The sequence below is a fragment of the Lonchura striata genome, chromosome Z (genome assembly GCF_046129695.1).
Source record: "Lonchura striata isolate bLonStr1 chromosome Z, bLonStr1.mat, whole genome shotgun sequence".
NCBI classification, from domain to species: Eukaryota; Metazoa; Chordata; class Aves; order Passeriformes; family Estrildidae; genus Lonchura; species Lonchura striata.
In genome coordinates, this window is record NC_134642.1 from 42,370,733 (window position 1) to 42,396,907 (window position 26,175).

Sequence of the window (26,175 nt, forward strand, 5' to 3'; positions counted from 1 at the left end):
GAAATTCTACAATAAACCAAGAGATTTTGATTTCCCATTGACTGTAATCAGTTCCACAACCAGCTACAGCTAGAAAGACAAGATTTCTATGAGTATCAAAATGCTCTTCCTAGATCAGGTTTTCCTTAGGGCTAAAGGAAAAACACTGCAGGTCATAAGAGAAGTTCAGATCTGAAATAAAATCTAATGGACATGTTCTCAGACTGATGCTCAAGTTTGTGGGATACCTTAAGGGGCTGTTGTGGTCCTGGACCCAGCTCTTTCCCCAGCCCTTGACAAGACAAACAGGCTTCAAAGCACTGACATGTCTGCCAATACTGCAGCGTCTCCTACAGCCATTCCTCAAGAGCCTGTGATAATGCCACCAAGGTTTGCTGCTGGTCCTGACACTTCCCCAGCCTCTGAGGCAAGAAAGCTACCTCTCAATTTAATATCAAGATCTTTACCTAGATTCTTGTTTTTTCATGATATATTTTTTTCTCTTTCATTTATGAGCTCATCTTTGCATCTGATAGACTTTTTAACAGAATATTAGGTTTATTCTTCACCAGTCATTTCCTCTCTTTACTGTCCACACAGATATACTGCAATTCAGCTCTAGTGGGTAGTATTTAATATACAACTACTGGCGAAAAAATATTTAGATTTGAATGTGGCAGTATTTTTTTCAAATGACTCCTGAAAGAAGTCAAAACCAGCTGACCAGGTTTGGTACAAATCTCTGGAAGAGCAGACATATGAGACTTATTTGGAGGATTTGATATGGAGCTGGGGACCTCCCTTCAAGCTGCAAATGTTGACAAGAGGGGAGAGAGATGTTCTTTAGACTGTTGTAAACACTGAGGGAAAGGGAATTTGAGACCCTAGAGGTAAAAAATGATTTTTTTCAGAGGTCTTGAGTCCAGAGTTCATATAATTTGTAAATGTTGCTCTACAACTAATAGTCAGCATCTCCAGTACAACATTTTCAGTAAAAGCTGGGATTCATGTGTGGTGTGACCATTGCAAGTCCCTGTCTGTGCCGTTCTGTTCTTGAGCTGTAAAAGATCAATGTGAGCTGGACTGCACTCATTGTGATGTTGAAAGAGTTAATGGAGATGTGTTCATTAAGATCTTTTTCCCAGCTCTGAGATAGGAGAAAATTATCTTTTTCCCTAAATAGTTTGCCAGTGCCACCTGCTTTTTCCTGCTGAATGAGTGTGTAGACTATAAGAGAAAACAAAAGATAAGTCGTTGTGGAAAAAGCTGTGGCAGGCCAGCTAAAATGTATGGATTGCCACCTTGGAAGAAGATATTCCCTCCGCCTGCTCTTCAGCCTCTTGAGTGGGAAGTCTTTTTAAGGTAAAAGATTGGAAACAGCTAGTAAAGTGTCTTCCAAAGAGCTTGATGTTACAGGCAACATGTGTGGATCAGAATTAAGGAAGAGATACAAGCTGCAGATGTACAATTCTGGCACGTGCATAGCCCCAGACTTCAGGACTTCCTGCACAAAGGCACAGCCCAGCCTTCAGCAGGGCAAAAGAGAAGATGCTGAGCTCTGTCAAGACTGCCCTCTGCTTTCTTATCCTTAAATGTCTTCCTCAGACTTTTCTGGTCTAAAGACCTGAGCAACCAACTAATTCTTTACAAAGGGCTTCTGAGGAGGAAGGAAATCATTCCAGGTGGGACAGTTATACCAGTTTGAAACCACACTAAGCTGAAGTCAACCAGTCTTGCTTGACTAAATAGGCCTATATGTGGCTAGTACCTCGATGGGAAGCTTCCTGAGAGGTTTTGGCCATCTGTACAAGCTGTGTAATTCTGATTGGTTACATGGGAAACTGACTAACAAATAATTACTGGGACCTAGGACGGATTACCTTGCTTCCTGAGCAGACAGCTAACAAGTTATAAACTACCTGCATGAAGAAGGAATTAAGGCTTTTGTCCCAAATGAAAATTGGGCTTAGAAAATGTGGAGAGGCCATTCTGACCCCATCATCATTACCAAGTTGATGGGAGGGTATAAAAAGGAGCAACAAAATCGTGCATGAGCGAGACACACTGTTTTGCTATTAACTCTGATTTAGTTCTTGAATATTTTGCTCTGAATCTGGAATAAACCATGACCAAAGAGATAGTTTCAGTCTTTGTACATCAAGTAACAGATAGAGAAATACTGCAAGTTAGTTGAAATACGAAGTCCAAGCCTTCTAGCTGCCAAACAGCAAAAAAATGACACAGCACACTCCTCAGAGGAATTCCACAGAGGAATGTGGGAGCAGTGGAGCATCTAAGCATCACTAACAGGCTGCAACTGGAGCAGCAGGAGAGTCCTTTTCTTTTAAAAATATTATTGTCTGTACAACATAGTGGGACCTCGGGGCTGTGTTTATCATAGGTTAACCCTGCCAGCTGCAGTGAGAGTTGCCTAGTGAGAGCTGGAGATATTGTGGATGAAATAAGAAATGGCTCCAAACTTTTGCCCCAAACCACAAAACAGACTTGAGATCATTCTCCAAGTTTGAGAAACTTTAGGTGGTAGATACCTGCAGGCTATTTTTAAAGCTTAATATCAGACAAAGAACTGAGGAAAGCTACCTCCACCTTCACCAAGATGAAAATAATAGTGAATTCTAAGTTTAGTTGGGATTATTTATGTTCAAAATTTTGGAGTTCTAATTTACATCCCTTAAACTGTTTTGGACTAACGAATCTCTGGAAAAGTAGTTTCCATATAGTCAAGATAAAATTTGGCCAAAACAAAGGCCAATGAAAGTTTATAAAATATCCTTAATAGAGCTAGACTAACAATCTGATTTTTCAGAACAAAATATAGAATTGCTCACTTTCTATCACAGTCTGTCAATTCTGTTAGTATTAAAGTATAAAATCTCAAAGAACTCTGACCTTCTGATCAGGTCTTTGAAGCTTCATGAAGCATTTTGTAGAAGGAGTACCCCTATAGAAAATTTTGTATCTTGGCTATGCACATACATGCACAAACAAGCAGGAATTTAAAATGTAAAATTTTCCCAGTAATTTTGACTATTTCCTTAGAGAAATATATTGAGGATACATTGATTTCTATTTCCCATGGGATTAGGCAAATGTAAATAATGCCAATTTTTGTTTAAAAGGTTTTCATGCTTTGTCTTGCTTGTAGTACAATATGGAGATTAACAAACAAAATAATAACCCCAGAAAAAATATTAAAGGGCATTCACCATGTCCATTTTGGTGGGCTGACTGTAATTTTTGCCAAACAATATATTGAACACTTTCCCAGATTTAGATAGCCTAAATTCTAGCTCTCACACACTAAATGCTAACACTCACTTTCATTTCAACTGAGATTTAGGACACAGGGAGGGTTAAAGACTGAAAAAATTCCAGACTGCAGAGCAATAGAAAAGCTGAGCTCAATCTGCTTGAAGGAGAGAATAAATCTGTGACTGTCATCACCTTTTACTTGTGGAAGGACTTGCTGAAAAATTCAAAGATTAATGTTTTAGTAACATGCAAGTATTTGTCCCCAAAGAAAACACAATCTCACTTCCACAAGAATGTTGCTCACCTTTTTCAGGAAAAACCTGCTTGCAAAATGCAATTCCAGGGAACACTGCATATTTTCCTTAATGCTGTGGCCTGGCACCAGAATTCCCCTTAATCCAGGCTGTGTATGCTCCATAATCCAGAGTGTGGATTTTGGGCAGACCAAAGACTTGTGCTCTGTGGAAAAGCTGCTTCATTGCCCAAACCCTGCTGCTCCCCTATGTCCCATCCTGATGGAGGGACAGGGTATAATAAGGTACAACTTAAGTTTCCTTGTTTTTTAGGTTGACCTTTATCTTGCAGCCCTAATAAAGCCTTTTCTGTTTGCTGTGCCTGCTTTAACTGGTGGGCTCTTGAAGAACTTAAGTTTTCATACAATGCCTCCCTGGGGTGCCAGTTGTTCTTTTCTCCCACAGCTGCCCTTGAGTCATGCTATCCTGGAACATCACCAGCCCAGAAGTAGCTTGTCAGTGGGGAATTAGAACCATGTGTCTTTCACACCAATGATGAGAGCACCCGCTTGGACTCTGCATTATGATCACCACTGACAGAAGAAATATGGGAGCAGACTGGATGGGAAAAGATGAGGTTTGTGTAAGATGAGGAGATAATTAGCTAAAATACAATGGGGAGGTGACCACGGGTGTGATAATGTGGAATCAAGCTGCCACTGGAGCCCTTTGCAGTTCAAACCACTGCTCCTAAAAGCAGCTGCTCTTAGCAAAAGAGTTTGAAAACCCTTCCCAGAGAGTCAGGCATGTGTTCTCTATTACTGATTTGCATTAAAAAAAAAATAAAAAAAAAAAAAAAAGAAAAAGATTGGGAGCTATATACCCTGTAGGCGCACTAAGCAAATTGGCCAGCCTAATTATTATTTTTTGGAATGTCTAATTAAATGGACAAAAGGCCCTCCCTTCACTCTCGCTGTCGGCACAAACTCCACTGGAATGTGCTTAATGTCCCCTCATTTGTCCAGGCAGCTGAGCCTTTCCATTTTCCCCTAGGAGACTGGCATTGACAACTGCCCATAGCTTATCCTGTCCTACTCAGACACAGAGCCAGATCATCAGAGAAGGAGGGAAAGGGGAGGAAATTGACCTGGTTCTACTAAAAACCACTGGGCAATGCTGGAAGATGTGGGACATCTTTGTTGCAAGTCAGAAATGTGCCCTGGCTTTTGAATGCAGAACTTGCAAGATCCCATATCACAGAATCACAGAATAATGAGGTTGGAAGAAACCTCTAAGATCATCGAGTCCAACCTATGCCCTAACACCTCAACTAGACAGTAGCACCAAGTGCCATGTCCAGTCTTTTTTTAAACACATCCAGAGATTGTGATTCTACCACTTCCCTGGGATGACAGTTCCAGTACTTTATTATTCTTTTGGTGAAAATTTTTTCCTAATATCCAACCTATACCTTCCCTGATGTAGCTTGAGGCTGTGACCCCTTGTTCTGTCAGTTGCTGCCTGGTGGAAGAGACCAACCCCCACCTGTCTACAACCTCCCTTCAGGAGGCTGTAGAGAGCCATAAGGTCACATCTAAGCCTCCTCTTCTCCAGGCTAAACAACTCCAGCTCCTTCAAACATTCGTCATACGGCTTGTGTTCCAAGACTCTCACCAGCCTTGTTGCCATCCTCTGGATGCACTCAAGCATCTCAATGTCCTTTCTAAACTGAGGGGCCCAGAACTGGACACAGCACTCAAGATGTGGTCTCACCAGCGCCGAGTACAGGGGAAGAATGACCTTCCTCCTCCTGCTAGTCACACAATTCACACAGGCCAGGATGCCCTTGGCCTTCTTGGCCACCAGGGCATACTGCTGGCTCACTGTCGATCAGCACCCCCAGGTCCCTTTCCACCTGAACACTGTCCAGTCACACTGTCCCCAGCTTGTAAAGGTAGGGGATTTTTGTGGCCAAAATATAGAATTTGGCACTTAGACTTATTAAATTTCATGATGGACTCTGCCCATCCATCCAACTGATCTAAGTCTCTCTGCAGAGCCCTTCTTCCTTCCAATAGATCAACACAAGCTCCCAGCTTAGTGCTGTCTGCAAATTTACTTATGAAGGACTTGATGCCCTCATCCATGTCATCTATAAAAATATTAAATAGAACGAATCCCAGCATAGACCCTTGAGGGACACCACTGGTGACTGGCCCCAGCTGGATGCAGCACTGCTCACCAGCATTCTCTGGGCCAGCCATCCAGCCAGTTCCTAACCCAGCACAGAGTGCTCCTGTCCCAGCCGTGGGCTGCAGCTTCTCTAGGAGTATGCTACGGGAAACAGTATCAAAGGCCTTGCTGAAGTCTAAATAGACAACATCCACAGCCTTTTCTGCATCCACCAGATGAGTCACTTGGTCATAGATGGAGACCAGGTTGGTCAGACATGACCTACCCTTTGTAAACCCATGTTGACTGGGTCTGATACCCTGGCCATCCTGTAAGTGCTGTGTGATAGCACTCAGTATGAACTGTTCCATTATCTTACCTGGTACTGAGCAGGCTAACTGGCCTGTAATTACCAGGATCCTCCTTCCAACCTTTTTTGTAAATGGGTGTCACATTGGCCAGTTTCCAATTGTTTGGGACCTCACTAGTGAGCCATGACTCTTGATAAATGATGGAAAGTGGCTTTGCAAGCTCATCTGCCAGCTCCCTCATCACCCTAGGGTGGATCCCATCTGGTTCTATTGATTTATAAATATCCAAGTGTCCCAGTAATTCTCTAACTGCCTCCTCTTGGATAACAAGAGGACCATTCTGCTCCCTGGCACCACCTACCAATCCCTGAGGACAGTTGTCTTGAGGACAAGCTGTCTTACTACTAAAGACTGAGGCAAAGAAGGCATTAAGCCTTTCTGCCTTTTCCTCATCTTTAGTTACTAGGTTGCCTGCCTCATCCAATAAGGAACAGAGGTTGGTTATACCCTTCCTTTTACTATTAATATATGTGTAAAAAATTTTTTTATTATTTTTAACAGAAGTTGCCAAGTTAAGTTTAAACTGAGCTTTGGCTTTCCTATTTTTTTTCTACATGCCCTGGCAGCTCCCTTAAATACTTCCTGAGGAATCTGTCCTCCTTAAAGAGATGATACATCTTTTTTTTATTTCTAAGTTTCCTTCAAAACCTCGTTGCTTATCCAGACTGGACATTTGCCACGTCAACTCATCTTTTGGCACACAGGGACAGTCTGTTCTTGCGCCCTCAAGATCTCTGCTTTGAAGCACACCCATCTCTCTTGGACTCCTTTGTTTTCAAGGGCTGTTTCCCAAGGAACTCTCTGAATAAGTCTCTTAAATAGGCCAAAGTCTGCCCTCTGGAAGTCCAACATAGAGATCTTATGTCTATTCCTCCTTGTTGCACCAATTATCGAGAAATCTATAATTTCATGATCACTGTGCCCCAAGCGGCCTCCAACCTCCACATGACCCACCAGTCCATCTCTATTTATGAACAACAGGTCTAACATAGTCCCTCCCCTGGTGACCTTGCCCACTTATTGTGACAAAAAGTTATCCTCCACACACTCTAAAAACCTTCTGGACTGCTGTTTTTCTGCTGTACTAAGTTCCCAGCAGATGTCTGGTAGGTTGAATTCACCTACAAGAACAAGGGTTGATGATCCTGAAACATTGTTCAGTTGCTTATAGACTAAGTTGTCCACCTTTTCATCCTGATTGGGTGGACGACAGCAGACTCCCAGTAGGATGTCAGCCTTGTTGGCCTTCTCCTTAATTTTTACCCATAGGGACTCAACTTCATTGTCATTAGTTTCAATACCTATGACATCAAGACATCCAAAACTTCCCTAATATAAACACCCCTCCACCTCTTCTTCCTTTCCTGTCTCTTCTGAAGAGCTTGTAGCCATCCAGTGCAGCGCTCCAACTATGTGAGTCATCTCACCATGTCTCTGTGATGGCGACTACATCATAGCTCTGCTGCTGCACCATGGCCTCCAGCTCATCCTGTTTGTTACCCAGGCTGAGTGCATTGCCATACATGTACCTCAGCTGGGCTACTGATTTCTCCCCTAATACAATCTTATCATCCTTAGGCCTGCTTCCACACAGCCCAGATGTATTCCCTTCCCCATTCAGGCCTAGTTTAAAGCCCTCTCACAAGGTCTGCCAGCTCATGAGCTAAAAACCTCCTGCCCTTAATAGAGAGATGTATCCCATCTGATTCAGTAGAGCAGGTGCCGTAAAAGCTGCCCCATGATCTAAGAATCCGAAATTTTGCCAGCGACACCAACCTTCGAGCCACTTAATGATGTGAGTGCTCCTATTTCTTTCATTGTTTTTTTCTGCCATCAAAGGAACTGAGCAGAACACTACCTGTGCACCTGTCCTATAAGCCGCTTGATCCAGTGCCCTAAACTCCCTTTTAATCACCTTGACACTCCTCTTTTCAATCTCATCACTGCCAGCCTGGAGTATCAGCAGTGGGTAATAATCAGAGGACTGAATCAGCCTAGGATGTCTCTCAGTGATATTTCATACCTGGGCCCCAGGGAGGCAGCAGATTTCCCTGTGGGATGGCTCTGGTTAACATACAGGGCCCTCTCTTCCCCTCAGAAGGGGATCGCCCACTATGGTTACCCTTCTTTTCTTCTTGATGTTAGACGTGGTAATCTGTTTTTTAGACAAGTAATATTTGGGAGGCTCACTGGGCAGACAATTATCTTCTAAATCATCTGGCTGGCTCTCTACATCTAAGGCCTCATACCTATTCTGAAGTGGCACCTGGCTAGAGGATGGGGGGCAGGAGGGATTTTTGTTATTACCTCCCCGAGCAGGGACACATTTCCACTCCCCTTCATCTACCAGGTGCCCCTCTATTGCCTCAGAATTGGAGGCATATGAGTCCTCTGACTCTTGGTGGGCCTCCCTTAAAGATGTAAGGGCTGAACTCCACCAGTCTATTTCCCTTTCACTATCCCTTTCACTATCCCTTAATCTTTCAACTTCCTCCCTAAGCTCGGCCACCAGCGAAAGGAGGTTGTTCGCTTGCTCACACCATAGGCAGGCCTCCTCCACAGCAACCCCTGAAACCATGGATAAGCTCAAACACTCCAGGCAGGAATGGGTCTGTACAGACACATCCTTTTCGGAGGACTCTACTTGGTCACATACACTTGTACCAACCACAGATTTCAACCGGGTTAAAACATTGCTAGGAGAAAGCCCAAAATCAACCAACGAGTAAAAGCACCCTACCTAACTAGCAAGAACCTGCAATCCTGCCTGCTTGCCCTGCCTGCTGTGACCCCGTTTGCCCACTCCTGTTCGCCGTGCTCCAGGTCGCCATAAGAGACCTCTTATAATGAGTCACTCAGGAATTAAGGAAGCTCCACCTCCTGCTCCTGAATTGTTCACAACACAAGCCCCTCACCTGCTCAGCACTTTTTTAACTGAGTCACTCTCATTATACTCATACTCATACTTTCTGCCCTGTATTAACCAAATTCCCCCAAATTTTCTTTAGAGAGGTTCTGAAAGGGCAATGTTTATCTCTGAGATTTCTGGTGTTTTTCCAGCACTCAGTTCTGCTGGAAATACATGCAATTCTGCATTTAAGTGGCACCACAGCCAATCCTTACAGAGCCTCTTTGACCTGTGGTTTCACCAGCCTGTAACACCAGCCCTTTACATACAAGCTATATACAAATTCTTCCAAGAACTTGAGTCACTGGAGAGTTTCAGCCTCACAATGATGCAGCCAAAGTCCCTAGAATCTACAGCTTTCAAAAGAAAAGAGAAAGAACAAGGTGTCTTTTCTCTGTCAGGCATTTTTTTCCTTTTAAGTAGTTGTTGCTGGAGATTTCCACTAATGCCAGCACAAAGATAGTCATCCCACAAATGAAGAAGAGTTTATATTTATGGTGGAAATTGAAAAGTTTTCAGACATCTAAGAGCTACATCATTACTAAATGACAAAATCTACTCCCACGTTTATCAGATACATAAGCACTAGAGGTTTTTACTGAAAAGATGAGGAAAAGGCTCTCTGTTTTTTTTCCCAAAGAGATAGGGATAGAGAGGAAGAGAACATGTCATTATATATATGCGTGTGTATATATATATAAATGTACAGATACAAGAAAAAAATAGCAGGGTGTCATTTATCCAGTATAACAGACCATCTCACACTCTCTCAGTGATCTGTGTGTTTGATCTGACAAACAGGCTCCTATTAGAAGAGTACAGCAAAGTACCACCATATCAGTTCAAGTAAAAAAACCTTTTACAGGAAACACCTCATCACTGGTGATCTATTGAACAGTCACTTAACAAAGCCTTCCAAATCCACTGTATAGAATGGAAAAGCAAAATACCAGCTCCTGATTTCAGCTGTACCTGTGCAAATCCTGAATAACTCCCGGGGTCTGAGAGAAATCTTCAGTTTCCACAACAGGTTTATCCAGATAAGCTGATACAGGTGCAGAAAACTCTGCCAGCTCAGAATTTGCTTTTTTCAGAAGCAAAGTTGCTTCAGTGCAAGCAGAAACAACATGGTTAGAGAAACCATAAAATATCTGCTTTATCTTAACCAAATTAAGCACCTCTACAGCTCAGCCTGACATAGGCCTGAAAAAAAAAACCCATTGCTGTCCACTGCTGTTAAACTTTGTTAAGTCAGTGCCTGATGCTTCACTTCTTAACGAGGCAGTTATTTGTTTCTCAGGCAATCGCTGGCACCTGCCTGCCTTTTAAAATCAAATAATAATTGAATATGAGGAAAGTGAGATGAAGTAAAGGAGATTTAATAAAGAGAATCTTTGCTGTGGAGGGAATTTCTTTGGCAGTGATTACGTTACTAATTGATCAGCACATTGCCTGAGAGAAGCCAGAGACAACAATTATATTTAGCACTGTGGCTGAAAGCAATGCAGTCAACTACCTCCTCGGCTTTCACTGTCCGCTGGCTTCACCTGGATCGGTCTGTTCATCTGTAAGGAAGAACAAAGAAAGACATGTAATTAATGGAGGAGTCAGACATTCATATACAGAGGCTTGCTTTGCTTCTGTACTGCGCATCATAATTAGAACCAGAATTCACTCCACGATGGGGGAAACAAACAATTAGTAAACAAAGAACTAACCAGTGCAGGCTGTGGTTTGGTCTGAGGCAAATAAATCAGTGTCACTCCTCTTAGGGACAGTGGCTTTGTTGTATCACATAGGGAGGGGGATCTGACTCATTTCACATGGGTCATGAAATTTTAAATGTAGCTTTTAAAATTTCTAATAGTTTTCTCTGGAAACATTGGCACATGAGAGTAAAAATGCTTTGTCAGAACATCAGGACCAGTGAAATTTAAACTGCAAAAATTTCTTGAGATTGGCATGATGGAAAGGAAATTGAAAAGCTAATTCCATTTCTACTGTTAGCTCACTAGGATAGTCATATGTAGCATAGCAGCCTCCATTTCAAACCTGCATTTGGGTCTAATTTTTCCACATGGCTCCAGGAGCATTGGATACTGAGAATTTTCTGGGAGTAGAGGATCAGATGTTCCTTCTATTTATTTTTCAGATATCTTTTTCCTTTCGTATGTCACAATATAAGTAGGTTTAAAAACCTTGCCACTGTGTTGCAAGTATGTTTCCGTTATTCAAATTATCCCTCTCTCACTCAACAAAATCACTGGGGAGCATCACTATTCCCAGAGCTGCTCACTCCCAGGAGACAGGGCAACAGATGCTCATAATGTTCTTCACTGGTGGTGCCTAACATGATGTGGGTACCTGAAGAACAGGGTTGAGGGTATACCCCTCCCGTCAATAGCCAGAGATGCAGACTGGATCAGAACCAGCTAAGAATTTAGTCTGAATGCCCTTCCCTACCTTATACTTATTGTCACATAAAGCAATAAATACCCTGTGCAGATGGACTATTCAAAATATCTTATGTGTGACCACCTCTGAACAGAATGAAAATATCTTTTTGATTTGTCAACCAGCAAAGAAAGTACAAGTTCAAACAAGCATCATAAGGAGCATGAGGTCAGAAGGCAATAGGAATCTCCTAACATATGCCTTCCCAGTAAAGTCAGACCACAAATTGGTTGATGAATATCACAGAATGCCTTCAGGAAATTAATCCATCCCTTATTTGTGACTAATCATAGCTGGGCAGCAAGGCCATTAGTTTTATTTTTCCTTTTTTTTTTTTTCCTAATTTTTGCCTTTTATTTTTTTTTTGGAAAGTGCTTCATAATAAGTTATATTTATTCTAATTGCTCTGCACACATTTTTAGTAACAACAAGTTATCAAGCTGGCTGACAAGTAGGTTAAGATGATGAAGAGCCTAGCAGATCCTGCTCTATTGTTGTCTCTAGAGGAAAATGTACTTATCCATAAACTGACTACACACTCTGGAAGAGAAGGATCCATGGCTACAGATGCTACTGAGCAGTTTCTGCTCTCCTGTACCATCCAACAAAATCAGATAGCTGAAGTGCTAAAACCTAAAAGAATCTGGTAATTGTTAAACCTTGTATCAGCCCTTGCTTCTGCCACTGCAAAGACCAGTTGCTTACATAGGTACCACAAGATATTAGCAGGGCGGACATGATGTATGAAGCAGCAGCAGCAGGACAGATATCTTGCCACAGGGCTTCTTTATAGCCACATATGAGCAGCTAGCTGTTACACACATTCAGAGATCTGACACCCTGCAGGTAACTCCAACTGTGTAGAAAGTGTAACTCTAACACACTCTCAAACTTGGTGTTTGTGGTATAAACTGTGTATGGTCTTTTGCAGTGGCTGTTTCTGTTCCTTCCTACTGATCATGGAGATTGTCTTTGCATTTAGATTTAGCTGAGATGAACCCCACCTTGCCTCTCATGTGCAGGATAATGAAGTTAATTACTTGCTTGCTTCCCTCTGCTGCTCAATCTCTAACTGTTCATGTTTGCAGCAGGTTGGTGTTGACCATCCACGTACCAATATCTAACTCGACCCCTGATTACTTTTAACACTTGCCCCTTATGCCAAATTATGGGCTCCTGATGAGAACCCTATGGCTAATCCAGCCCCTATGGTCAGAGGAGGAGGGTCAGAGGTCCCTAGTGCTCATTCCAAGACATCCAGGACCTGATCCAAAGCAGTCAGTAAGAGAAATAGTCTCAGTAGCCAGGAATCTACAGGAGGTGTGCAACATACAGGCTCAAGAGGCAAAGTCTGGAGTCCAAATGGACACAGCCTTGAGATGCAGAACATCCCACAAATCTACCCACATAGGTACTGATCTGAATTGTGCTAAAGTCCATGAAAATTTGCACTGAACTCAAGTAACTTTTGGATCCAGCCTTGAGAAGAACTAGACAGATTTCATCATTCTTTTTGAGTTGAATGAAGTCAGTTTGCACAAGACAGAGAACATTATCAGACACTTTAGTAAAAATGAAATGAGGCAAATATCTATTTGGACTTTGGTTGATTTTTTATTTTGGTTTGGTTCTTTGTTTTGTTTTTTTTTTTTTCTTTCTGATATTGAGGAGTGAGAAAAAGCAGTCAATTCTGAAGACAGTTTAAAAAAAAAGAGTGAGAAAATAAGCATCCAACAGAGGAAGAAAAAACTGGGGAAATTAATAAGTAAAAGGCTAGTGTAATTTAATGTACACTATGATTTATACACTTGACAATTTCTTTATAGACCAAAGAGAAAGTGCTGCCTGAACGGAGCCCATAATACAAATTGAGATCATCTTGACATGAAAGACACCAATTATAGGGAAGAACACTGAGAGGAAAATAATTAAGTTTCCTTTCTCCATCTATGGATTTTTTTTTTTATACAGACACTCTGGGAGCAAGGACCTGTCATGGGGACTAGAAAAGGGCTAAGGGGGGGAAATAAAATGGCAGAACAATGTAGCTTTCTTACCCTGGGGAAATGCCTTCTTGGGGAGAAGGGTATTCAGATATTGAAGTTCCCTGCTTATTCTTTATCTGAAAATGGCCATAAGTTAAGTGGAATGAAACCAAAGTTTATACTCCAAAATGCAGCCTTTTGAAGAGTGTTTGGGGAAATACTGATATGGACATTTTAATATGTGTCCTGTCTTGGTGGACCCTGAGAGTGTGACAGGAGAAAGAATATTTGCCAGACAGCAAATCTGATTAATACCATCAGGCAATCCACGTGGGATCTGTGAAATTACAGAGGTGGCTGTAAGGTGTTATTAAACTCTGTCACTAGAAGGCTTCAAAAGGGATTTGGCTGCATGGGAAAAGGCTTAGGGCAGGCTGACCCAACATCTGAACTGGTAGATGGAGTGAATGCACTGCTCGGCTTTCCTCTGGGATGTGTTAACACTCCTGTCCTTTCAGTGGTCCTTCTCTCCTCTGCTCATGGATGCTCTTTGTGCTCTCATTTGAAATATGATCATGCTTCCTTGTTCTATATTATCCATGTTGGGGTGCCACGGAGGAAGGAGTAAATTGTTTTAGCATTTGTTAGTCCCAAAAGCATTAATCTCATCTTTAAATTCTCTACCATCCTTTAAGACCCGACTAAAATTTTCTATTCTTTCCATAATATGGAGATATCAAACTTTATGGTACCAGAATGCTCCATAGTTATAAAACTATTATAAATCAGGATAATGTTTGTCATCATTAATGATTCCAAGTCCCTTTTGACTAAAAATTTAATTTGAAGTGCTTCGCTCAACAACAATTTTGTAGCAAAGATGTGCTGAGTTCCACTGAGGCACAGAGATTTAGGCAAGAGTCAAATAATTAATTTGGATCTCTGGTTAAATATATAGGCACAGTTTTCAGAGAGGTGGTGAGAGAATGGCACACCAGAGTTTTATGCACAACTGTGGAGTCAGTGTGGAGTCAGAAAAAACCTGTGTCTCAGGTTCCAGTGTGGACTCAGGAAAAGCCTGCAGCTCCAGTTCCCCAATTGTACTGGGAAGAACAGCTGCAGCTGTGAATAGGCCTATTTCAGGAAGAGTGTTTGTGTCCTTTTTCTACAAATGCCATAAATATTTGTGTTGATGGTGGGCTTAGAACTTCATGGGCATCACACTTCTCATTTTCCTGTGATTCTTTGCATGTTCATCTATGATGAATACCATCTTTACTATCACCTTTGCAAACCTTAGGCAAGGTGATCATAATTGCTATGCTTCATACCCTTTCTTTTGGGTTGTCCTTCTTTTTTTTTTTGCCAAAAACCAACCCATCCAAATTATGCCAGATGTCACCATCTCACACCAAATTGCCACTGCCCCACCTACCCCTACTCCAATTCTCCCAGCAACCAGAAACACAACATCATTTTTCATGTCCAATTACAGCCACTGTGGTGCCACTGTTAAAAGACAGCACAGGTACCCTTGTCAAAAAGGGTTTGAGTTACAAGAAGCGATGAATTATAGCAAGCCCTTTTTCAATTCTCCACAGAAATGAAATGTCAGAGCTTGCAGCTGTATTTTTCTCAGCATCATCAGCTACAGGCCACTGCAGGAATTATACAGGGGACAAACGCTTTTCTGCATCATGATTTTTCTTTTCCTAAAGTTGTTTTTTTCCCCCACCAACTTTTCTCTGCTCCCTCTGGCTTTGATATTAATTTAGAACAGGTAGAAGGATCACCTGGGAAAGAAGAGTAGGAAGCATAGACAGCTGATTTCTCACTGACTCCATCTTTCTTCCTCTCACTGTTCCTACCACCCTTCTTGTCTCACCCGCTTTTTCATTGCTCATCAATGTATCTTGTGTTTTTAAGTAGATCTAAAACTCTACTTGAGAATGGACAAATACAGAGATATTAAAAAAAAAGGAAAAAGAACTCCCTCAAAAATTTGGAGCTGTCCTGAATAGCTTAAATGTGCTCTGAGAAAGGAAGAAAAAGGGAAAGGATGAGGAAATTACTGAAGATGAATTAAGTGCCACTAATAGTTAGGAAGATCATGACCAAGAAGAAAAGAGAGGTATGTTTGAGATTATCTGCTGGTTGTGCTTAAGGATGATATCACTTCAGAAGACAAAAGGTTATTCTAGAGCTTGTGTGCTTTAAAGAACTATGGAAGATTTTCCTGGTGATCATCTGAATAATAATAATAATCTTTCCACCATCCTAAGAGGTCTTAAAAATTGAATACTCCTTGAGGATATATTGGGGTCTTTGGTTTCTATCAAAAGCCACGATGAAAGGATTTTTGCTGCCCATGTTTCTGGAATTTTCCAAAGAGTGTAAAGAAGTAGGTTCTAACCTCTGGCAAGGCCTGTTTCCAGCTCTCTATTGAGTTTCTGTGTGATTTTGGACATGTCATTACAACTGTGTCTTAATCAACTTTTTATTCTCCATAGTGAAGATAAACATATCATCATGTACTGTGAAGGTGATTGATAGGTAAAAAAGGTATCTATATTCTGGGTTTAAATGAACAAACAAACATCCAGTCACTTTTATGCTTGAATTATGTGGACAGATATAATGACAAATAGCATTATATGCTCACTGATACTGTATAGTGTTAGGCGTCAGCTCCCTAAATTGATGATGAAACTCAGCTGTGACCTAATCATAAAGGATGCCAGCTAGCAGGTCTTAGCAAATGTTTATTGAGTACTCCTGCATCTCTGTAGTTGCTGGTTAGCATAATAAAAAAAAATCTCAGAGCAACTTCTTCCCTAAAAATAACATGGTGCTCTTGATGGTATCATAACATAGCTCAGATGTTAATTGGAGCTAGGAATAGCTTAATATCTGCTCTGAAATTTTCAGAAAATATGTTTACTATTTATTTCTTTGGTGAGACAGGTTTTTCTGTTTAAAATCTCTTCCCAGAACACAAAGAGGAGTTTCATTTTACCATTTATGCCAGCTAAGTCTGCCATGAGTCTTTTTTGAGTCTGCCACGTACATGACAGTAATTTCTCTGAATTCAATACAGCTATTTATGTGAGCAAAGGTATTGGCAGGAATGTGTTTATGGGACTGGGTCATAATTCTTAAAGCATTGAACAAAATCTGCCCTGATAGAGGGCCCTAAGGAAATGCAAAGTATATCAGTATCAAAATTGGAAAAGCCAAGAAAATCACCTACAATTGAATTGTGTCTGTGTAATTGCAAAGTTCAAGTAAATCACTCTGTACCTGATTCTGAGTGACATAATTGAATTACAATGATCTAAACTAGATAGCCATAAGCGTGAATCCAAAGAAATCTCCTTTCTATGAAGAAAAAACCCAAAGTCAGGGCTCAGGTGCTCAACTCACAGAAATTTCTCCAAATGCTACAGAAACAGGAAGGTTTCTTCACCACAGGTTAGCTACACAAGTAGAATGCAGTATTTGTCAATTTCAGCTGTAATGCATAGAGCAAAAACATCTCCCCATGGGAATAGTAGTAAGTGCTGTGTTTGCATGGATTGATGTGTAATTACACATTAACCACATTTACTGTGGGCACTGTGAATTGATACAATGTTGAATTAACAAAAGAGTAAGGAGAGGAAGTATTTTAAAAAGTTTGTTTAAAAAAAAAAAAACAAAAAAAACCTCGAAAATATATCACATAGGTTTACCTTGCTAGTAATACATTGCCTCTGAAATGACTATCCCAAACTTCATCTTGGTAAAGGACTCAGTTCTTCCCACCACCCTCTTCCCTGCCTGTTGAGATGCGTGCCATAGCTAGGTACACAAATAGATGAGAAGACCTGAAATGGCAATGTGTGAAATTTGAAAAAACCCCGTTGAAAGGTCTGACCTTCCCAAATCAGTCAATGCTCTGATGGCTACCCATGAGAATGATTGCCGCCGACCATCCCTGCTCTCTAAGAGTATTTTTTATATTTCATATAAAACACATTATAGCCCATCTGTCTAACTATCAATTCATCTTTCTCCTTTTCTCTTGTGTGTAGATGAATCTAGAGGGGCTTCAGTTTAGCTCTTGCTCAAGTGCAGAAGCCTGTGGCTTCAAATACAAAACTTCTTCCACACAGAATAGTTTGGGCTTGAGTTTGAAGAAACTGCTATTCTTGTTAATAGGCAACTAGAGCCTTTTCAATACAACAAATAATTTTGTTTTTCCTGGGGTAACTGAGCATGCAGTGTTTAATCTTATGGTGTCTCTGGTTTTAAATGAAGTGGGGTAGGGTAAAGGAAGAACTCAGTCTTCAGCATGTTTGAGGACAAAACACAGGATACCTGGAGCAAAGCCACATTTTCCAAAATGAGAGAAACAGGATTGCCTTTTTAGCTTTTTGTTTGTTCGGTTGGTTGGTTTTTTTTTTTTTCTTTTTTTTTTAGCATTTATATCTTATAAATATTGTTTCATATGCAAGTCTCCATGTGAAAGACATCAGGAGATTCCCTTAAAGATTTGGGCAGTCACACTGTAAAAATGGCATTCAATAGGTCTATTTTCACTCACTAGACTGTGCTGCCACAAGATACCTTAGTAACTAAGGACAGAAAATGATGCCCTGATCATCTTGCTTGGCTCCTGCACTTGACCTTTCTTTCCTGGAAAAGAAGGGTGGGTGATAGCTTTTGAAAAGATGTCTGTAGCACCAGACCCCTTACATGAGTGAGAAATCCCTGAACATTTTGTGAGTACACTCAAGCATGTAAAGTGTCCTAGGACTGGCCTTCTGGTCATGCTAAGCTACATAAAAAAGTCTATTTCTATGTGTATCCTGACAGCATAGGTATAACTCCTGAGTGAACATGCTGCTCATTAAATCTCATTTTCTGCTGATATCATGAGCAACCACAATGTGAAATTCTGTTCATAAACACATCAAATTCTAATATAAAACTAAGTCCATCTTTTGCTGTCCTTTCCTCCCTGCTTCCCTAGTATCAGTAGGGAAAAGTTTTGCACAATCCCATCTTTCTTCTCATTTCCCTCATGAGTTTATTTCAAGATAATTTGCATCCAATTTTAAAATGTACCCATACAGCTTCTCTCAAAAAGTATTCTTCTCTATCCTTAACTTTTTCTATTAGCCAACTAAGCATGAATGGAGGAGAAAGAGACCTCATTCTCTTTCAGCCTAGATCCTGTGATCCCAAACTCCTTTAAGGCAGAGCAACAGTGTAGTCATAGAATGATGGAATAATTAATGTTGGAGAAGATCTCTAGGATCACCAAATCTAACTGTTAATACAACACTGACAAGTCCACCACTAAACTGTGCCCCACAAATGTCCCATCTACAAGATTTTTGAACACTTCCAGGGATGATGGCTCCATCATTTCCCTTGGCAGTCTACCTGTTTCTATCAAACGAATGACCATCCTTTTGGTGAAGAAATGTTTCCTAATATCCAACTTCAACCAGCATTTAAATGAGTGATGAGAACATGTGCTGAGGGTCCTGGATAAGTTTTGGAGTGTGTGCTCAGCTAATGTGTTCTTGTGGTGGATCTCTGTCTTCACCTCCCAGATGAAATTCTTGCCTCAGACCTCACATCCCAGTGGTCCCATAGGTGCTCTTGGTGCTATTTTGCTGCTGTCTGTTTGGCAGGTGGACTGTTCTCTGCATGTGGGGGACACCATGGTCACACAGAGCCCAGGGGACTCCTCAGCACTGACATGAGCAGGGCAGCAATCAGATCAGAGAGTCAGTTGTATCCCTGAAGGCATTGTAGACATAACCCTTTTTCCCTCACTAGGAGATGAACATCTGCTCTTGTCTCCACCTTATCCTGAGCCCATGACCTCTGGCTATTGGAACTTTCCTGATGTGCTCTTCCCTCTCCATGCTTTATCTCTTCTTCTGAAGCAAGACCCCAACATTGCCTTTGCCACTAATGGCTGCTTGGCTTGACTCTGCAGATTTTAGGCAAGGCTGAGCTCCATTGACTTCAGTGCTTTGAGTGCAAAAAGACCTTGGCCACCGTCCATCCAAGAAGATTAGACCTTCTGTGCTTGTAGCTTTGTATGCCTGGCCACAAAGATAAGAACCACAGCCAGCCTTTTTGCCTATGGAGAAATATTTTCCACAGCATTGCCATTTAACAAACAACTGAGTAAGCTGTGTAAATTAACTAGTTGCTTTCACGCACTGCCAGGACCATGAAATACAGGCTCTCTCACTGATCTAAATGTGCAGGTAGCTTCAGAGAATGACTTTAAACATAGCCTCCCCAGGAACTGAAAGAGGCTCTCACCAGGTTAAGCAAAGTTTTCCGTGTTACCGGGCCAGATCCACTCTGAGCCAGAAGGTATTTTTCCCCACCACTGATCCTACTTTCGAGGTTAGTGTGTTCACTCTCTTCCTCCTACCATAATTTCCCTTTTTTCAAAGGTTAGAGTCACCTGTTTGGTGTAGTACAACAGAGAGAAGACCATTACAACAGTTCTGAGTGACAGGAGGGCCAGACCTAAACATATTCCAAGCAGAATGCTCTGACATTTCTGCAGCACAAGATCTTCCTTCTAAATATGTATCCCTATCCTATGCAGGTCTTATGGTTGTGCTCTCCTTTCAGTTCTATTAGCAAAGAAATAAAATTTAATTTATTTTTTTTTAGACAGCCTGAAACAACTTCCATTTGAGAAGAACCCCCAGCAGCCATGCCACCTTCACCACTGACTTGTCTAAGCTGGTTTGAAATCACATCTCAAATTAGATGTGTGAACAGTTTGTTCTGATGATAAGCCCCTTTAGCTGTGCATTGGATTGGTGTTCCTGAGCTGGCAAAAGGAAAATAAAAAATAATTTTACAAAAAAGAAAACAAATAAGGAAACATTCAGAGGAAGAATAAGATTATCTTAGTTTTGATAGTGCCCCTTTAGAGCAAATCTTCTGTCAAGGGACTTAGAGTATTAACGTTTTCTTCTGCACTCCTTCACAGTTTGGAAATGCATTTAGAGTGTGATTTTAAGCCCATCCAGATGCTCACGTTAGTCCTCAATTTCTAACAGTAAATTAATAAGCACAAGCTGGAACTTTACAAATTTTAATAGAGCCTTCAAAAAGGGGAAAACCCAAAATCCATAAATTCCCAAATATTTATTGAACTGGGAAAAGGATAGAAGGATTGAAAAAACCCCAAACACAAACACTGAAATAAAACCCCACAATCATTTCAGATTTCAGTCTCTCAGTGCAATTCTCTGTACTGGCTTCAGCCTGTATCAGGCCCTCCAGTGCAAAAGGAGCTACCTCTCACTCCCATCTATGTGTAACTTGTATCATCTGGTCCTATGTTTTGACAATTATATGTAAGATAATTACCAGACTGATGAGTCTTGCTGATTAATTATACCATCCTTCAAAGTTGATCTGGGTACTTAAAATAAACAAACACCCTGGTTGGGTAACAACGTTGATTTTCTCTCTCTGTTCCAGGCAACAAAGGCTAGCAAGCTCATTCTGCTATGTAAGGATGTGATCAGAGACTCACAGAGATTGGTTTCTGATCTGTCATTCATGTGGAGTTGCTTTTCTTCTGGTTCCTGACTGCACCCTGACTTCCACCCCTCCTGAATGATAAATATTTCTCCTCTGCTGAGAGCTATCTAACAAAAATGGTGTCTGATACTAATGCATCACTGATGCTTTCCTCCTCTAATTATGCCTAAATATTGCCTTTCTTTCTTTTTTGCCTTGAACAGCCACTTTTTCTTTTTTTTTTTTTTTTTTTTGCATCAACATGTACCAAAGCATTAAACAAGACATTCCATTAATTTCTTCATCATCATAACTTAAGCCTGGGACATACCCTTTAAATATTCATTCAGCTATGAAAACTGGGCATTAAAATTTTAATAATGTCAAGCTCATTTGAACTGAGCTCCTGGGGGACTATTACGATACAATTAGAATAAATATGATGATTGATTTGGTGTAAAGGTTCACCTGTCCACATGTGTTAGTGGCTGGAAGCAGCGTGCCACCTCTGGCATCACAGCCAATAGCTCCAAGTTATTTAAAGTTATTTACTACTTCCCCCATCACCCCCATTCCCACTTGCTTGCAAGCTTGACCCCCTCACTTGCTCACACAGAAGGTTCAGCTTGGATTAAGCTGGAAGAGGTAAAGCAGAGGAGTCTCACTAGGAGCTGCATCCAGCAGCACTCTTCTCCTTCCTTCCCCTTCTTGTGCTGTGGCAGAAGAGGAAGCATTGGTCAGAGACATGAGAAGTTCAGCTAAGAACTTTCTGGAGGCTGTGGCTATTAACTTTTTGCTGAGTGTGTTTGAGCTCCTGGACTCTGGTGCTCCTGGGTAGATGGGTGGCAAGCCCAAGCAACACTGCCATGTCTGAACCAGCCTGGGGGAGAACAAGGCTTGTGCTTCCTAGCAGGATATATCCAAAATCACAGTGCAGAGATAGCCTTGAGATGTGATGCTGACAGTAAAAAAAAAAATGCAGAGGGGAAAACTGAGCAAGAAATCACACTACTTAAGGAGCCTTCTCTTTCAAATGCAGGATGTTCTCAAATGCACAGAGAGATAATTAAAAGATTTTAGTCCACTGGGTGCTGAGAATATTTTAAAATTTGGGCCAGATTGTACTTTCTCTCTCTGTAGTGTGAATTGGGTGCAACATCGTGTAAATATGAAAGGAGATAAAATGGAGCCATCACCACTGAGAACAATCATTGGGATTTTTTTTTTTTTAATAATCTATTTTAAATAAACTACTCATTAATTCTTTGAATAAGGGTAAAATGCAATCTCTCTGCATTTAAAGGTAACCCTGAGGTAGCCCAACTTACAAGCACTGCCAGAGCTTCTAGCTTTTGGGCTTTACCATCAGTCTCCTGACATATGGTGCTTTCATTAAATCCTCAACTTCTGGACTGGAGCAACTTTTCAACAAGAATTTTAATTCCAGAATGAAAGAAAATTCTTAATGCTCAGAATATCACTCAAAGAAAACAAAATAGTGAAAATAAACTTCCTTTACTTATATTATCATACAGGATTGCTTGAGATAATTTATGACTGATGCATTTTTTTATGGTTGGCAATGCTAATTATTAGAAACATTACTTGATTTTCACTGTTTTCAGATTTTTTTCTCCTCTCATTATTTTGTTAAAAGAATATATTGATCCTAAATCTGTCACTTTCCTTTTCAAATTCAAATCAAGCCCGGCTTAGTTTCCTATTTATTATCTATATTTCTGTATGATTTACTTTTAATATTAACTTTTAATAATATTTTGGTGTTATTTACTTTTACACTCCTACCTCTACTCCTTCCAAAAAAAAAAAGATTTTTAAAAAATTACTCATTACACATTAAAACATGGGGACAAGAAAAGGAGAAGATGGTCACTTGGTGCTGATTTGCTCTGAAGGAAAGCAGCAGTTTGGGGAACCTTCTTACTGTGAATGTAGACCGTGGAAAGATACAGCCTTTTATGCTTTCCTGAAGTCTATTACCTATCATCTCCTTCCCCACTAAGTTTCCTCCATGGAAAAAGGGGTTAGACAGTAATCTGTACCTTCAGGACCCATTGTGAGGATTAATTAGATACTATTCCTACAAAATTGTAAAGTTTTAAGATGCTATATGAGCTCTCACTGTTATTATAACGTGCCATACCTGCATAACATTTTCCACTGCAATATTACCCCTTGGTTGTTCAAGATTACAGAACTGCTGCTTCTAATTGAGTTAATGGCTTCATAGGTTGGTAATTTAATAAAACAGACTGCTTAAACCAGCAAGGTTTTGATTAAATAGGGTGTATGCAAAGGGAAATTTATATTTGTTGGAAGCTCTGTGAATCCAAGGTATCAAGGCACAGATAATGCTGGTTTTACAGTACTTTACACAGAGAGGAAGGAAAGAAGGAAGGACAGAGCTGAAAGCCATGGAATAATGGAAAATCTTGAGTTGTAAGGGGCCCTTAATGATCATTGTGGTGTATCTAACACTTGTCTATGTGATGTGGAGCATTGTTTAGATGCTCCTTTAACTATGACAGGCTTGGTGCTCTTTTGAGCCTGTTCCAGTGAGCGGACACCCACTTAGTGAAGTGGGTGTCTTTTCCCAATGTTTAGGCTGAACTTCCCCAGACACAATTTTATTCCATGAGGGAGCTAAGAGGTCAGCACCCCCATCTCTGCCCCTCTTGCAAAAGTTGTAGGCTGGTTCGCATCCTGTTACAGTCAGGTGTTCTGGGCTGGTCTTGGGGGTATGCAGAGGTGTGTGATGGTGTGCACATGCAGATAAGCCACTGTGCTGCTGCCAGTGACAAGCAGATCTGTTTCAGGATATCGCGTGCCTTGCCTGACTTCAGGGCAGAAATGATGTTCCTTTCCAGCTGGCCTTGCTCCCTATCTTAGCTTTAGTTCTAGAGGAAAAATTGGAAAATTTGGGGGACACCCTATTTCCTGAATGGGAAAACCTAGCTTGTGCTGAAATCACAGGTACATCTTGAAATTATGTTCCTGAAGCAAGTGCCTGGCTGTGCCCATGCAGAGGAACGGGATGCTTGGAAACCTCCAGAGGGAGCTCTTGGCTGCCTAAATTTAAACAACTAAATTATGCAAACCCAATTTCCTAGATGGAGAAATTAAGGATTTACTCCAGCAAGCCTGCTTCATTAGGTACTTAAAATGTACTCAAAAGTATGTTACTTCAGTACACAGACTGGATCTCACCTCTGACTTCAGTGATTGCCTGTCTGCAGTGATTTTGGACTGTGGGAGAGGCTCCAGGTGCTACCACTGCCTGCTGGAGTAAGTGGAGAATACTGCCCTGATCTTGGAAAAGCAAGGGAAAGAATCCCTGCATCACGACACTTTTCTGTGCTGTAAATGCCAATTTAGAGCTTCTTCCTTACCACAGGTCAGCCCCATTTAGAGTTAAAATTTTATTCTTGTATCCTTTCTCAAGAGCTCCCAGTCAGGCAAATCTGAAACCAAAGCAGTATTTCCTTTCATCCACCTGACTCAGAGAAAATGAAGAAAGCCAGGCATGGCTATTTTGTGTATAAAGAACAGCACCCACAAAGCTAATGAGAAGCTTTTATGGCTGTTTGAAGAGCACTGATAGATAATCAGGAACAGGTCCAAACTGTTTCAAGTTTCACCTGTCAAATGCTGGACAGAAACCTGTAATAAGGGCCAGGCACAAACTTCAGATGCTGACAAAAACATGGGCATCCTAGGAGGACATATGGCAATTGTGTAAGTGGCTGGGGTTATCATACCTGGTTCAGAAATCTGGCTCAGCTAAGCAGATACTCACTCACTTCTTCATCTGACCCAGCCAAGCTCACCAACTCAGATACTGCACTCCCACCAGCTTCCATTCAGGCACAGGAAGGTGCTGGAGTCTCATCAGGGTAGGTGAGGAGTAATGCCTGACCTTGTGGATCCAGAGGAGCACCTGAGGCCAGCCATGAACCCTGAGTACTCTTTCCAGAAGGGTGAGCCACATTTTGTGACTCCAAAGGACCTGTTGTCGGCATTTTGGAGGGAAACAGCTGGCTCATCAGAAAGAAAAAATAATAGGAAATTGGAAAATCTGACATCAAAAGTGGATGTTTTTCCTTTTCCCTAAATGTTGTGCTCTGGTTTGGTGGCAGGTTATTGGTCCTAGTAGTTAGTCTCTAGACTGCCTTATGGCAGGGGTCAAAACTGCTTAATGAAAATTGTCCTCTTCAGCCTTAAAATCTGTGAACTCTGCTGCAGTTCATGAAAGGTTTGTGCTCTCATGGAACCTCAAGTAAAGACTCAGGACAATCTGCTTTTGGCTGCAGGTATTGCACTTGTTCCCCACAAGAATCTTATTTAGAGGATCCTCAGAGACGTTTTGATTAACATTAATTTCATGCCAGGTCAAAATGCCCCTGTGACAAACTCCATTGAGCCAGTGCTGAACAAACGAAATTCAGAATTCAGCTCCTTCATGTGAGATGGTGTGTGTGTGTGTGTGTATGAATGCACTTTAACTAAATCATTTATGGTCAATAATGCCAGGTTATTATAGGTCAATAACTTTCCATTATTCACTAGCCTTGCTGTGCTCCCACTGTCAGCCAGCACTACAGCATGTTGACTCTTGTGAAGCAAAAAGCTCCTGATGGGAGCTTTGGAAAAGCAAGCACGAACACAGCTTGAGCAGAGAAAAAGAAAACAGGGGAGGGGGAGAGTGTGAAAAGTTTTAGTTGCTCTCAGGAGTGTCTTTGGGAATGTGTGTGTGACATACTCTCCATTTCTTATACATGCATGCACACTCAGCCCCTAAATTCATTATTCCTATGCTCCCAGCTGGTCAGATGTGAGGCAGCCCAGATCCCAAGCCTGCATGACCACAGAGTTGGTCCTGAGCAAATATTATCTCTCATTAAGGTCTACAAGCTCGGGCTTAATGCCACAGTAGCCTGCGGGTTGTCTAAGCTCTGTGTGTGGACAGTTAATGCTCACAGCAGCCTGCTTTGTACTGGGTACCCTGGAGAGGAAGAGTATCATGTTTTCTTCAAGTCAGGTGCAAATGTCAACAAATACATAAAAATTAAGAAAACAAAAATTGCAGGACAACACTAAAATTGTATTTGCCCCCATCTCTGCTGCACTGGTACTAATGCTCTGCCCTGTGTCTCATGAGAAGGGTAGTCAAGAGCCTGGAGCTGCAGGCATATGTAAATAATAGTCTGTCTCCGTGGAAACTG

At 41.2% G+C, this 26,175-nt stretch overlaps 1 protein-coding gene across 17 annotated transcripts in view; it reads right to left on the reverse strand.

Annotated features, from left to right (window-relative positions):
- Window positions 1-26,175, reverse strand: part of CELF4 (CUGBP Elav-like family member 4) — a 708,166-nt gene that overhangs the window by 307,795 nt on the left and 374,196 nt on the right. For all 17 annotated transcript variants that reach the window (XR_002466205.3, XM_021538926.3, XM_021538931.3 and 14 more), the window contains exon 3: window positions 10,453-10,501. Coding sequence is in view for 16 of the 17 variants with exons in the window: in XM_021538926.3 (XP_021394601.1) it covers window positions 10,453-10,501 (49 nt within the window). In the remaining variant the exon portion in view is untranslated. The remainder of the gene's footprint in view (window positions 1-10,452; window positions 10,502-26,175) is intronic.